The sequence below is a fragment of the Nesoenas mayeri genome (genome assembly GCF_963082525.1).
Source record: "Nesoenas mayeri genome assembly, chromosome: 9".
NCBI lineage: Eukaryota > Metazoa > Chordata > Aves > Columbiformes > Columbidae > Nesoenas > Nesoenas mayeri.
This window is the reverse complement of record NC_137557.1, coordinates 18,480,664-18,495,598: the sequence shown is the minus strand read 5'-3', so window position 1 is coordinate 18,495,598 and position 14,935 is coordinate 18,480,664. Positions and strand designations below refer to the sequence as shown.

The following is a 14,935-nucleotide window of genomic DNA, read 5'->3' as shown; positions in this document are numbered from 1 at the left end:
AAAAATTACAAGCTTTTCTCCTTCTATCTGCTTCAAAATGAAGAGTCTTTTACAGAGCAATATTCCCTTAAAAGTTTGCCTTATAGATTTCAAAACCTGCCATTTCTGTTGAGTTACATTCATTACCTGTAGGTGTTTTAAGGAAAAAAAATAACCCTCTGTGCTGCTAAATCACAACATTAAGTGTGCTGAATTTTCTTTGCTCCGCTTAAATAACAACAGAAATAAAGCAGATGGAGATGGGACAGTGCTGCCTTAAAGAAGTGCTGTGCTTTCCCCTGATGTTAATTTATCAGAGCTGAAATTTTCTTCCTGTTTGTTCTGGGATTAGCACAGTAAGAGACTATAAGATTGCTCCAAGCCAGAAAGCTGTGAAATTGGCTGAACGTTGAATAGATAAAGTGGAGAATTTGCTTTGTGAGAAGAGTCAAGGACAGAAAACAAGGAGGGCTGGAGAAATCACCGACGCGATTAAAGAGATGATGTTGAATTCAGCCTTGCTGTAAGCGAGCACTGCTTGCTCCTGCAGTGCTTGAACTGAACTCATGTTGGATGTCAATTGGGAGTGTGAGATGAGATTAAGTGAACAGAAAGTGTTCAGCTTCACGAAGGAGAATTGGAAGAATTTACTTGAAGTGCAGGGCAGAAGAAATTCTGGAGTAAGTGTCTTAAGGACAGAAATCTTACCTTTCTGACCCATTCTATCTTCAAAGCCACAGTAAAGACAGGGACTAGAAGAGCTTGCAGCACATCAGCCAGGAAAGGTAGAACAAGAGTATTCTTCAGACCACAGGGAGGAATCCCAGTACACAAATTGAAAGAAAGTTGAAGCAAAAACCACTGTTCACGGCTGTGGAACGGAATGTCACCACGGCTGTGATGGAGCAGGGTGTAACAGTCAGAGAATAAGTTGTTCATCTGCAGTAATCTGCAAAATAAGAGAGACAAGAAGAGAAATCAGGTCTTTGTTATTGACAATGACGGAAAATGATTAAGCAGGTTATCAGTACAAGATAAAAAACAAGACAAGGGTGTTTTTCAAGCATCAAAACAAGAAACTTGACTGGAAGAGCAATGGATGCTTCAAAAGTGTCACGGAAGCCAATTTGTTATTCTCACCATTGGAACAAATGAGCCAGAAAAGAGTTTCAGAAAGGAAAAAAAACCCTCAAAACCAAAAAAATAACCCCCCCCATCCACCCTCCAGCAATTTCAGGAAAACAATGTTGCAGTACGGTCCATTAGCCCGAGGAACTCAAACAGAATGCAGACAGCAGTGACCGCTGCCATGCCAGCCTTTTTCATCTGAAGCCAATGCCAGAGTAGCAAGATGTAAAACATCAACTGGAAGTGTCACAAAAAATGTGGGTGCAAATGCAGGAAAAGGAAGAGCAAAAAACAAATCACAAAACCAAAACCAAAAGATGTTGCAGACCACAGAGGTCAGGGAAATATGAAAATTATGTGCTACTAAAATAATTATCTGAAATGACTAAGTCATTGATAGGGTAGTTTTAATTATCCAGACATCTGTTGAGCATCAAACGCAGCAAAACATGAATCACCAAGGGCTTTCTTTTAACTATCTAGAAAATGTAATGGTGCAAGAACAAGCCAAAGAAATGCTGTTTGGGTTCTGACATGGAGTCAACATGGAGGAAATTACAGGCAACGCGTACGTGGCAAGAAGAACAAGTGACCAGAGAGAAAACACTCCCTGCCTTATGTGTGACTTAGGTTAAAACAAATTCTGTCCCCAAAGTACTAGGCTCTTCAGAGGCAGTGATCCACAGATTAGAAGGAACATTTAATCAGTGAAACTTCTTTCAGCATGAACTTAAACTTAGATATTGATATAGCCTTTTTGTGGAGTGGCTCTGGTCTATTCCTCTTTCCCAGCTTGGTTCTCTACCTTTGCCCTTGTTTTATTTACTGTATAGTTTCTTCATTTTGTCATTTTCTGCTTGCTAACTGTACTGGCTTTCCTACACCATGTTAATCTTCTGTGTCTTAAGAGATTCTGAGCTGAGTGGAACTTGCCCAAAACAATTTACTAATAAAAATAGTTCGGCAAAATATTCTCAGTCTTTGAACTGAACCATTTTTGCTGAGATGTATGAGCTTTGATAAAGTTTTTGCCAGGAATTGTTTGGATTCAGGTCATTTTGGTGTTAGAAAAAAGGGGCAGAGACAGACTAATCTGCACCATGTGTCATGCTGTGAATTTAGATCAGAGAGCTGCTGCTCTGAAAATATTCTTTGCTCAAGCAAAAGGGAGACTTGAACCTGGTTTTTGTGCACTGATGACATGTCCTCCATGTGGAAGAGCACATTTGATAGGTAGGGAGTCTTTCTTTCTTCTTCCATTTTCACAAAAGCATTCAGAAAATATTTAATTTCCATTCCTTCTTAAAGCAAACATTAGATTTCAAACCTCCAGACCTGCGCTTCTAGCAGGAGGATGTCAGACCGGCCCTGCGAAGGCAGCTGGGTCTGAGAGCTGGTCCCAGGCAATGTCGTGGCATCGGATCAGAACAACATCCCACCTCCGCTAGACCAGAATTCCCCTTCTTACCTGGCAGTTTACACAAAGAGCAGGGCCATTTGGAACAGATATTTCCAATAAAGCACCATATTGTCTCAGTAGAAATTTAGCCTGTAGGATTACTTACTCTTTGGAGATTTTTCTCCTTTATCTTCTACGTTTCCTTCCTCCTTAGACTTCACTTCTCTTTTCCTTTCTCAGTCTCTCTCTGTCAAAACATAAGCAATGAAAACAATTAGCATAGCTTTTACATGACTATGAGATTTCATTAAGTTAATGACGCAAAGGACTGATGGAACAGTGTCGGTCTTGCTTCGAAGATTTCATTTCACACCGTCCTGGCTTGGAGAGTCTGGAAAGCTGCAGTGCAAAATGAGTGGTGGTATCAATCCCCAGGATATCTCGAAGGGACAGGCTATCTCAGTGTGTCATATCTTATTCTTTGGTGGATCTTTACCTATTTCCACTTCTTGTTAATCAAATGAAAAGCTATAATTAAAGCTGTAAAGAGGTGCATTTAGGACTGAGCCAGTCATTCAAAGAGAGAGATGGGTTCTCTCTCAGGTTCACCAGGTGAAGCTGAGCCAATACTCCTCCGCTTTTCTCATTGGGAATCTGGCCTTGAAAAATTAGACAACCTCTTATTCCTCAAACACCAGCTATTGCACATACACTGACCAAGCACATTCATTTCTACTCACACCCTTTGTTCTGTCTCCCTTCCAGGAGCTGTGCAGGCACAGCTTCCATCTCTGGCGCAGGAAAGGTCTACCCGTTGGACTTAACTGCCCACTGGGGATATATCCCATGCTACCAACCCCACAAGAAGCTGAAATGTCAATTCAACTGGTATTTCAGCAGCTCTGGATTGAGTAACAGTCCCTCCTTTCTGTGCCTGTCCTCCCAGATCTTGGACTGCAGCACAGCATCAGGAATATAACCCAGGTGTCTGTACCTTAGGGTTTTCTATGATGCACAGCAATATTTCCAGGAAAAACCAAACTGATCAACAGAGATTTTCAGATAATTTCCTTAAAAAGAAAAAAAGTCCCCCCCTAAAAAGAACTTGAGGCTCTGAGCAGCTTTTGGTTTGAGGAAGAGAGATTTTCACCAACCAACCAAAAGGTTCCTTTTCAGTAGCGGCAGTACGGGCCAGCCCAAGGATTCAGCTGTTGTATAAATAATCACCTTTTTATCTACCTCTGAACAAAGACAACAAGGAGTTGCCTGTAGAGTAAGGGCGCTCTGTGTGGTAACAGTGGACTGTCCTTACAGGTTTTACATCTTGCCTCATGGAACTGTTTTTTATCTCTGAACCAAACCACCAATTTGTCTTTCTGCTTCCCCAGACCACATCCCTGGCCTGAGGAAGCCAGGCTTTGCTGCGGAGTTTTCTAACAGGAGAAAGGCTGAAATTTAGAAATTATTTATGGCTTATCTATGTGTTTGTATTAACTGATCCAAGGACCCCGTGTCGAACAGTGGGACTGCAGTGTGCTGTGCAGCCCAGCCCCAAGCCATGGCTTTCTATTAAAAACAAAAAAGATTATAGAGGGTGCAAGGAGACCCTCCTGGGTAGCACAATAAGCCACGAGCAGAGATACAAGCCAGCGCTGTTGTGATCAACGGTAGGAGGGTGTGTGGGTGCTGCCCAGGGGAACATGCCGAAAGAAGATGAAAGTGCAGGATGGTGACAAGTGGCATAGGGAGGTTGGTGCCTGGGGCAGCCTCAGGTCAGAGCTGAGTGATGCCAGGAGGGAAGGGGAGAGGCCATGAAGCCCTTGTATGTGTGCATGTGCACAAACTCAGGCTGCCTATATTATATAATGAGATATATATGATGAGAAAAAGATAGTTCTGCCAAAGAGATTCAGTGGAAGGAAACGTGGTTAAACAACTTGGGAAACCAGGGCTGATGGTTTTGGGAGGAAATCTTCCCCATTCAAGTCACTACGCTATGTAACGTGTGGGAAATGCCACCACATGCTTATCTCTCCCTGTACTTTCGGCCTGGAGGGTGGGTGCCAGGTCCGTGACTGTGCAACACAGATGTTCTCACTAACACTGCATGCACCTCTCCATAAAAGTAGAAGGTACCTGCTGATTTCCTTCTTTGGGATTCTCCTCCAGGCCATGTTTGAGCTGGTTACTTCCGAAGCGTCGTATTACAAGAGTCTGAACCTGCTGGTGTCTCACTTCATGGAGAACGAGCGTCTGAAAAAGATCTTACACCCATCTGAGGCACACATCCTCTTCTCCAACGTCCTGGATGTCATGGCGGTCAGCGAGCGGTAAGACAACTCTGCTGGATTTTTGTCCGGCTGAACAGCATCGCTGTAGCTGATCTCATTTGTTAAGGGACGGAGGAGCTGACTAGGGGCAGTCTGTTACTCGCAGTCTTTTCAAAGAGCCTGTGGACACATTCATAGATTTGAACCCCATGGGCTTCTTCTAGGAATTACCTGAAACAGACAGGTCACAACAATTAATGAGTGCTGGGTTTCTCATCTAGCTTCCTGCTGGACCTCGAGCAGCGGGTGGAGGAGAACATCGTGATCTCGGACGTGTGCGATATTGTTTACCAGCATACGGTTAATCACTTCTCCGTGTACATCACCTACGTCTCCAACCAGACCTACCAGGAGAGAGCTTACAAGCAGCTTCTGTGAGTTCCAGTGCTTGATGCTAAATTATTTTGCAAAAATTCTACAGGCCATGGATTTAGCTGTAATTTTGGTATTGATGAGAAAGGGCTTGATAGTACAGAAACAGGATTTCCCACTTCACTGACTTTTCACTGCACCTGTAAAAAGAAAACACAATTAAAAGGCTTTATGGCAAGGATGGGGTGACATAGTATTCAAGTATCATAGCAAGTAAATTCAGAGCCAGCAGTTCCCAACTGGGGGAAATATTTATGTTGTACACAAGGACACACACTTGTGAAATTTATGTATTTTTAAACTGCAAGTAGAGGCAAGAGATTGAAAGGCCAAGAATACAATACAGCTCTCTGATGACAGGAACAGCCAATGCTTTTCCAAAGCTTCTCAGCAAGGCATTAGAACTTCCCAAAAAATCAGATATTTTTTTCAGAACAACAAAATTTTCTTTAAAGGAAGAAAAGCCATTTTCTTCACATTCTGGTGTTACACACACAGATGTTTACAAGGCCTGAGGATATAATCCAAGATATTTTTGCAGTATTTTTCAAGTTTAGCAAGTCTTCTGGTCTAGTAGGAATTCTCTTACGCCAGCTCTAAACAAAGAATGCCCTACAAGCTTGTCTTTGAGCAGGAGAATGAATTTTTCTTTAGTTACAATGTCCTGGATTCTTTCAGGACAGCCCATTACCTATGCTGCACTGTATTTCCTCCCCAGAGCAGCAGCTGCTTCAGGGGAGTGTAACAAGCCTTAATCCTTTCCTTTCTCTGCTCTTCATCTTTTGAGGCAAAAACCCCACACTTTAAGGGGCCTTGTTGAACTTGGCCAACTGTTCTGTCCAAAAGGAGCGTACCACAGGATTTCCTTCAGTCAGAGGTGAGCAACGTAGCTGCAGAATATAAACAGCTTGCCTGGAGCCATTAGCTAAACATTCAGAAGCAAAGCAGCAATAGGCTGGGTTACATGAGATTGACCTCCAACTCCATCGAGTTGGACTCAATGATCCTTGTGGGTCCCCTTCAACTCAGGACATTCTATGATTCTATGACAAGGACCTGTTGGAGATAGAGGCATTCCTAGATATGAATTTAGAGGGCTGCATTTTTTTTTTGTCTGTGGGATAATGTAAAGCAATTGAACGGACTCCCGCAGACTCCCAGCTAGCACAAGAATTTGGCTGTTCCCCAGACACTTGCACGTCCGTTCAGCTGTGGCTCTGGAGAGTGACACCGTCACACAAGGACCTCCTGCCACAGGGAGAGACACATACAATGGCTGCTCTGGGATTGTTAGGACTTAGATGTGGTAAAACCAGGTTTTGCATAGTTAGCAATCTCTTCTGATCCATGCTGTTTCTGCCAGCCAGGCCTCCTAAGTCTTCCCCAGGGCCCCACAGTTGCCAAGAGGCTTTGACTACAGCAGCTGGGGCTTGTGAGGCTGTTCTGTGCTGGGCTGTCTGTGGCCCAGAAATGCCCTCATCTGCCAGGGACACCATCAGGGACAACCCAGCCATGGCCCCTGTCTTCCTCAGGCCAGATGATGATTTCCATCCTCTGGTGAAGCCGGCAGGAGTAGCCAAGCTCGAGCTGGTTTTGTGGCTTTGCCTTGTTCTTACGACTGCATGATCTTCACCTTGTCACAGAGTTCCAACTGTGTAAAAATATATAATTATGCCTCTGACTCATCTACTTGGACACACACCCCATTCACACACACCTACGCACGCAGCGTATGCTGCTGAGCTAGATGTGCTAACACATGTGAACACTACCATGGCTTGTACATTAAAAAGTCTATTTTTTTCCTCCCCTAATGCTATAAATAGGTCTAGATTTAAACTAAAATACACCTAGAAGCATTCGGTGCCCTCCTCCCCTCTTTCTTCTGATTGGGAGAGGCCAGGCAGATGCTGTCTCTGGGACCAGGCTGCTTTTGTGTCACCAGCCCCACACCAGTCGCAGGCAGGACAGCACAGCCCTCACCTTCTCCCTCTCTCTGCTCTCAGCCAGGACAAGCCAGCTTTCCGGGAAGTGATTTCACAGCTGGAGCTGGATCCCAAGTGCAAAGGTCTGTCCTTTTCTTCCTTCCTGATTCTGCCATTTCAAAGGATCACTCGGCTCAAGCTGCTGGTGCAGGTAGAGTTTTGCTCTTGTATCTCTCCCAAAGTTCTTCTGGATCACTCCTGGAATTCTCCTGTCCAGTAGTTGTGTATGAGGCTTAGGTAGAGCCACAATCAACCCTAGAGGTGGGTGAAGCCTTTCTGTAAAACCAGACATTCTCAACAACTATGGAAAAAATATTTCAGTCACTCAGAAACCATCCCCAAATTAGCATTGAATTTGCTGGGTAGCTTTTACTGAGCAAAAGACTTGAGTAGTGAATTTGTCAAGCTGCTAGAAGGGGTAGCAACACTCCACCAACTCTACAACATGGTTGCTCGCACCAGATTCTGTCAGCCAGCTGGTCTAGACCCTGTGCTGGAGAACGTGCTTCTGGGGATGAGGAAACAGCTCAGTCCCAAATGGTCTCAGCCCACTGGGACTACCAATAGTGTTAGTGCCAGCTCTAGCTAGTTTTATTTATTCATTTATTTTTATGAAATAGGAGTCTGCCTGCTATATTTCTTTTGGATATAAGATCAGATGGGAACAGGTTTTAATGAAAAAGAGGAACCAAGAAGTGACAGTCACTGTACTCTGTCACACATTCTGTAATTAGGCTGATGGCCAGAAATAACTCTGAGGCTAGCAAAAACTTTTCTGTGCTGTCAGATTGGGATCAGAGTTAACACAGCCTTTCCTGCCCCGCAGAATATTTTGAAGAAAGTGGAAGAGAAGTCTGACAGAGAAAACACTGCCCTGGATGCACATAAAGAACTGGAAACAGTAAGTTTGAATTTTTAACTGAAGACTGTGAAGATTAAACCATCATGCTCCCCCTAGAAAAGTCTTACAAACTATATTCACGCCTGGCGCTGTCCCTTTGAATCCTGTCACTGTGTTTCAAGAGTAATTTTTTTTCTTAACTCTTTCTTGCTCTGGAAGGACTCATTGAGCAGCGCTTAGATGTCAGCAATGAGGAATCCCTTGCTAACAACAGATCTGTATGTTTCTGCTGTAGGAAAGGGCAGAGAGAATGTTTTCCCTTGAGGGTCTTCAAGAACACAAATTTTTGCAGATACTTGAAGGTGATGGATCCCACTGAGAGATATAATTAGCTGCAAGAGGCAGTGGAGTACAACTGTGTCAGGTTCCTCCAATACAGCGTACTCCTTCTGCTGGCCTAGAATAACAGTTTCTTAATGAAGCGCTCACGCCTACTTTTATCTGTCTTCTCTGAAGCTGGTAGGTAGGTGTGGTGGTCGGTTGTGCTGGTGACTGCTGTGTACAGAACACCAGGAAGGCATTGGGATGTTTTCCAGCTGGGCTGTTCCTGACACAGTCAGACAGGGTGATCCCACCTCCGGGCTACAGATCTGAATGACGTGGATAGAACTGGCAGCTGCGTGAGCTGGGACAGGGCGTGTTTGAACCCAGAAGCTTGGAACATCTCTTGAATCTTGCAGTTCAATATAAGTATTTGAAGTCGAAAACTGTGCTAGAACGTCAGCCTGGGGATATGATTGCAGCTTCTGAGTGAAATGCTAGAACAAAATGGGCTCTTGGATTTGCCCTGAACTAACCTAGGAAGTACACACTTCAGAGATCACTGATCAATGAAAAATATTCCGCGTTACTTGCTATTTCCAGAATCTCTTGTGGCATATCTGGTAGCAAGGTGTTTTTCCATCAGCCAAAAGGCTGCTCCTGTAGCATGCAGGTGACTACAACTGCTGATGGAAAAATGCTCTTTTTTACATTCATCTGTCAGTGACTCATGATCAATTCCATAACTCTCTTTGGATAGTTACTTATCTGTGTTTAAGTTTAGATGCCTAATGTCCACCTAGGTACAGGCATCACAGCAGAGGTCATCTGGTGCTTATTTTCTCTGTAGATATCCTATTTGAGAGGTATGAGCTGATCATTGTTTCTATTCCTAATATTCTGGTAGAATTTGAGTAGCAGAAACAGAGCACAAAGTGGAGCTTGTTCTCCAAAGTAATTTTTCTGCCTAGCTGGTTCTCAAGAGATTTGCTCCTTATGAAACAGGCAGTGGCATCTAGGTTAAGGTCCCGGTAAGAGGGTGGTGCCTGCACGTTGGTTGTGGTTTTTCAGTTACAAGTTTGTCCTCAGAACACAGCTGGGCTCTGTGTGATGAACGTCTCTTTCCCTGGGATGTTTGACAGCCCTGGCATCTGGTGCTGCTTGGCAGAACCACAGCATTTGCATCTTTGAAGTGAAGGTCTTTGGCTTTATTCTCTTCTTGAAGATGATTCTGCATGTGTACTTCTTTTCAAGTGTCGGGGACTAGGAACATGAGATACATGGTGTATCAGGATCTGGAAAACGAGCTGTTCCTTCTACTGTGCAACCACAAATGTTGGTTAATACTGTGTCATTCAGAAACTGACTGCAGCCACCTAACCTGTCCTCTCATATTTAGCTTCCAACTATAACATCTTCTGGGTGTTTTTTTGTTTTCTTTTTTCAGGCAAATACAGTGCTGATAGAAGAGCTTGGCTTGGTCAATTCCAGCTCTAGCAGGGCACTTACCCTGTCACGGTCAGGCCTTTCTGTGCTGCTGTCATCACTTAACCTGCTTTAGGTCACTGAAGACAAATCCTTCTCCTCTCTTTTTCACAGGTGGTGAAAGCGTGTAACGAAGGTGTCAGGAAGATGAGCCGAACTGAGCAGATGATCAGCATCCAGAAGAAACTGGAATTCAAGATCAAGGTATAAGCATGGGCTGGTAGCCCTCTGCAAACACCAAAACAACGGCACCCGGATGTGCACGTGTACACAGCACTCCTAACCCAGCCATGCTCCTGTTAGCAAGCGTTCGGTGGTGGCCTGGGCCACGCTGATCCCAAAAAGCCTTTAAAGAGGCTGCTGCTTTGGGCACTGCATCCATGCATGGATCTCCATGCACACGTGCTGCAGAGGCCAGGGGTGGCACCGAGACCAGCGTGCTGTGCGTGCACACAGATCTGACATACTGGTGTCAAATTGCCTGCTGCTCCAGCACTTGGTTCTGGCTCTTCCCTCTCACCTCTCTCCAAAATACAGGTCAGCTTCCAGCTGTTATTTTACATAACAAATGACATTAAAGGAAAGTGGAAGCTGCAAAGCAAAACACTTCAAACCTAGAAAATACCAAAATGAAGACTGTCCCACTATTTTAGTTCATCCTTGCATTTATGCATTATGTACAGTCTCTAATTACCTGCTGATGATGTATTTTGACTCCACGCAGGGAATGACTGAATCAATATTTAGGGATGTCTGAACAGATCTCATCTAACATTTGCCATGAAACTCCAATGCTGAGTATAGAGCTGCCAACTCCTGAGTGCTATAGAGGTGTATCTCAGATCTGTGTGCTTCACAAACTTTAAGGAGCATACTTAACTTCCCAGCAACTTTTTTGTGTACCTGAACAACCAAAGCAAAAAAAAAAAAAACTGAGACAATTTCTTTGGAAAGTCACACTGTGCGCCAGAGAATTTGTGTCAGGGCTAGATCACAGTCCACAGGACAGCACTAGCTTGGTCTATCTATGAGGCTGCCTTCAGGTCCCGTGAAGCCAAAGCGGTAATGACAGCACTGGCAGGGCCCCTCTGGTGAAAATAGTGCAAGAGTGTGGAAAGACTGTGCCACCATGCATATGGCAAACCCAGGGAGGGAACAAAAGCGGAAAGAGTAGCATTCACACGAGTATTTTCCAATATTTCAGTTGTTTGACTTAAGTGTAGTGTTCTTCTAATACAAGATGTGCTTTGTTCTCAGCCTCTTGTTTTTAACACAGCATGTGGTAACACTTCAGCAGAAGTGCTGTTGTGGCTGCTTGGACAGTTTCTCCTCCTGGCTGGGACAGACCCAACCAGTGAGAATCTGTTTAACCTGTTTGTTTTTCTTATAACCAAAAGACCAAATACAGGTTTTTCGAAAGGAATTTGCCCTGACCAGGAAGGCTCAGCCCAGGTGATGGGACATGGGATCCCCCAGGGATGGATCTGGCTGTGCAGGGTGTACCCTGGCGTTTGAACCCAGCCTTTGGCACTCCAGCATTGCTGTCCTGGAGTATTTTTGTTCATTTTTGGGCCCCTGCCACATCCCTGTCCGAGCTGCCGTGCTGTGCAGGGCTGTGCTGGGGGTGGCAGAGCACTCCGCCCTCTCCATGCAGCTCCACTCCCTCCTCTGCGCTGCAAGTGGTGGGGACAGAAGCTCACCACCCTTCCTTTTGCACCTCCTGGTGCTTGCAGCATCTTGCCCACACAAGCCCATGACATTTTTGCTGTTTTGCTGATCTTTGCCGTCTTTTCCTCACTTCTAGTCCGTGCCCATCATCTCTCACTCCCGCTGGCTGCTGAAGCAGGGGGAATTGCAGCAAATGAACGGTCCAAAGACATCGCGAACGCTTCGCACCAAGAAACTCTTCAGAGAAATCTACTTGTTCCTTTTCAATGATCTGCTGGTAATTTGCCGGCAAATTCCTGGGTGAGTGCAAAATTCACGTAGTACGTGAGGTGCTTTGTTAGTCCTCCTCACCCCGGGCTCATCCAAGCCGTGATGCTGTGTCCCCATCCTGTCCCCCAGCAGCCACCTCACCTTCAAGTGCAGTTGACCGTTCATGGGTGGCACAGCTCTCCAGCCTAAAATTCATGGCAAACAGGACTCGAACAGATTCCAGGCCAAGTCTCCCAGCAGGATACGCACATCCACCGGTTTCTGCAGAGCGGCAGTGAATTACAGCAACTGGTGGGCTGATCCCAGAGACCTATCTTCCTGACAAGAAGTGATTTTTGACTCATCGCTGCCTGAAGAACAGCTCAGATTTAATCAGTTAATCTTCTGAGAAAGCAGGCTAGAAAATTTGAGCAGCGGGGAGGTGTATAAATTTAGGCCTGAAGCTCGCAGCTGTATCTGACCTGGTGTAACCTGCCTCAGGAGAAGCAGAATGTCATCGTGCTTAGGGCTTGGTCTTGTGCAAGTAGACACTAGTGAAATACAGCAGCACAGACAGGTCCCGGAGAACAGCGTGTTCTTTGTAGTGCTAACTAGACTCACCGGTAGGGAGCATCTCACCAGTCCAATGTTCCTAATAAACGTGTCGCCGCAGTGTCTGTACGCCTGGAAATATTTTGCTTCTGCGGCAGCTTGTATCCAGAAAACACAGAGGCATTTTACAAATAGAAATGAATTAAGCCTCACAGCCCCCTTTGAGGGAGAAACGTCCGTTTTTTGTACATGGGCAGCTCAGGAAGAGCGAGCAACTTGTTCTAGGCCGTGTAGAATGCCTGAGGCAGAGCAAGGAGAACGCTTCTTGCTTTGCAGTGGGTTTTCATGGCCACCCACTCATCCCTTCCCACAGCAGAACATCTTTTTCCCTCCTGCCATGCAGCGGTTCCTGCTCTGTGTCCTCAGTACAGTTCTGGGTGGCTGAAGCCAAAGTCTCCTGGAATAACTGCTGTTTTTCCTGATCTCTTCTCTGACCTCTTCCAGGGACAAGTACCAAGTGTTCGACTCCGCTCCCCGGGGGCTTCTTCGCGTAGAGGAGTTAGAAGATCAGGGGCAGAGCTTGGCCAACGTCTTCATCTTGAGGCTGCTGGAGAACGCAGATGACCGGGAGGCCAGCTACATGCTGAAGGCATCGTCCCAGTGAGTACCGGTCACCCCCAGCACTCAGCACTGCTCCCTGCCTGCACGGGGACCCGCTCTCTGGGCTCACCAGGGTCAGGCAGAGATCCCACTGCTGCAGATGGGCTGGCCCTACAAACCTCCCTGCCCAGTGCTGCTCTCCTGAGGCCGCCTTTGTCCTCTCCTGCTGAAGGCATCGGTGAACTTGGCAGCATCCAGGGTGGAGCGTGGACGGGGACTTTGCATGCTGGGACAGAAAGGTCAGAAATCAGCCCTGGCACAGGAACCAAACTGATTTACAGCCCGCAGCATATTCAGAAAGTAAAAGCACCAAAAGAAAGTAAAAAGCACCCCTAGCTGAAGGCAAGGAGGATTCAGAACACTTCTTGATGCTTTCTTAGCAGATGTTTACCCAAATCAGAGAATCCCATGCTCCCACTTCATCACACACTCTGCTGAAGTTAATTAGTTCAACTACAGGGCTGGTATATGAAGAGAGAAAATCATTTTGTCACCGCCTCTCAGTGCATGACTAAGCCGTGCCAACATGCTTTTGCACAATCTCTTTAGCTTTTCTAAATGTTATAAAACCAAACAGAAGCAAAACAAGATTGTAGACCTGAATCAGGAGGAGTGAACACTTTACTCTTAAGTGAAGAGTATCTATAGTTATGTGCCTATTCATCACATTTACAGGATGTTTATCACCCTACAATATGGCTGTAAAATCTACATTATTGTCATTTATCAAATTAATTGATGACATCAACAATTGAAATAAATATTTTACAGTATATAGTTCCGCTGCACTCAAAGTGCAGAACTGGCTGGTGCTGTGTGCTGGCTCACTCAGATCAGGGCCGTGTCCAACCAGCCGTGTCAGGCTAAGTGGCTCCTGCTCGTAGGCAAAGGTGGGAGAAGCAGCCACTTCCCCAGCACCTTCCCCAGCACCTTCCGCAGCCGGTGCCCATCTCGCGCTGCCCAGGGCCTCCTTGTCTCCCCGGTTACAGGTTTTTTTGGCTCACTGATTTTTCACTTCAGGCTCCAACAGGCTCAGTCTGGCCGAATGATTCATCTGCACTAACACAGACCTGATTGTTTGGAGCTCAGGGCATGGCTTTCTCATTGACCCAAACCTTACCAGGCCCACGTTTTCCAGACACCACATCTGTGCTATTATAGGTGTACGTGCACCACCAGCTGAACCGCTACTAGAGATGATGTGCACCCCCAGCTTGATGTTACTTTGCTGTCAATAGGTCAGGATTTGATATGGGTATCTCTTAGCAAACACCATTCCCAGCTGCGACCATGTCCTGCTGCAGCCCAGGGGCTGCACCCTGACCCCCCTCCCACCAGCATCAGGAACACAAGCTCCCAGTACAGTGAGAGACTGCACCTTCTCCTCAGGCACATGACTGCAGCTTCACCAGACTCAAAATAGAGATGTCAGTCACGTTATGCAGGGCAAACGCACATTTGACGTCTGTGAGACCGAGCAGTGCGGAGAATGATAAACCAGGCCAGGGTTTGCCTCAGCTCTGGGAGCCAACTGCAGTTCTGTGCTCCTGCGTCCTGTGTAGATGGCCGCAGCGCACAAGTGCTCCAGCACACAGCTTGCCAACAGGTCTTGTGCACTGAAACGTGATGTGGCAACTGCTGAAAGCTGCTGTTCCAGAGCTGCGGGGATGATCAGGGCAGTACCAGGCAGAAACTGGAAAACTGAATATTTGGAAGAGATAAGCAGGTGGCAAAAGGACTGGCGCACTTGGTGCACAGCTCTTGCAGCATTGCCCAGCTCTGAACCCATATGGCAGCAATGACCTGCTCGGTGGCAGCTTGCAGCAGATGCCCTGGGTGGGCTCTGCCAAGAACTGGTTGCACATCTGGACACAGCTGGTCGCAGGGGCAGGACCGGAGCTCAGGTGGGCCCCTTGCAGGCTGAGAGGAGCTGGAGGCTGCGGGCAGGATCTCAAGAGCCCTGCAA

At 46.1% G+C, this 14,935-nt stretch overlaps 1 protein-coding gene across 2 annotated transcripts in view; it reads left to right on the top strand.

Moving 5' to 3' along the window:
- The window catches only part of NGEF (neuronal guanine nucleotide exchange factor), a gene marked incomplete at both ends in the record, with an annotated part of 37,114 nt that overhangs the window by 19,893 nt on the left and 2,286 nt on the right, over nt 1–14,935 (top strand). For both annotated transcript variants that reach the window (XM_080349719.1, XM_080349718.1), the window contains 7 exons: nt 4,676–4,836; nt 5,058–5,210; nt 7,215–7,344; nt 8,020–8,094; nt 9,955–10,044; nt 11,645–11,808; nt 12,814–12,969. In XM_080349719.1, the coding sequence (XP_080205845.1) occupies nt 4,676–4,836; nt 5,058–5,210; nt 7,215–7,344; nt 8,020–8,094; nt 9,955–10,044; nt 11,645–11,808; nt 12,814–12,969 (929 nt within the window). The remainder of the gene's footprint in view (nt 1–4,675; nt 4,837–5,057; nt 5,211–7,214; nt 7,345–8,019; nt 8,095–9,954; nt 10,045–11,644; nt 11,809–12,813; nt 12,970–14,935) is intronic.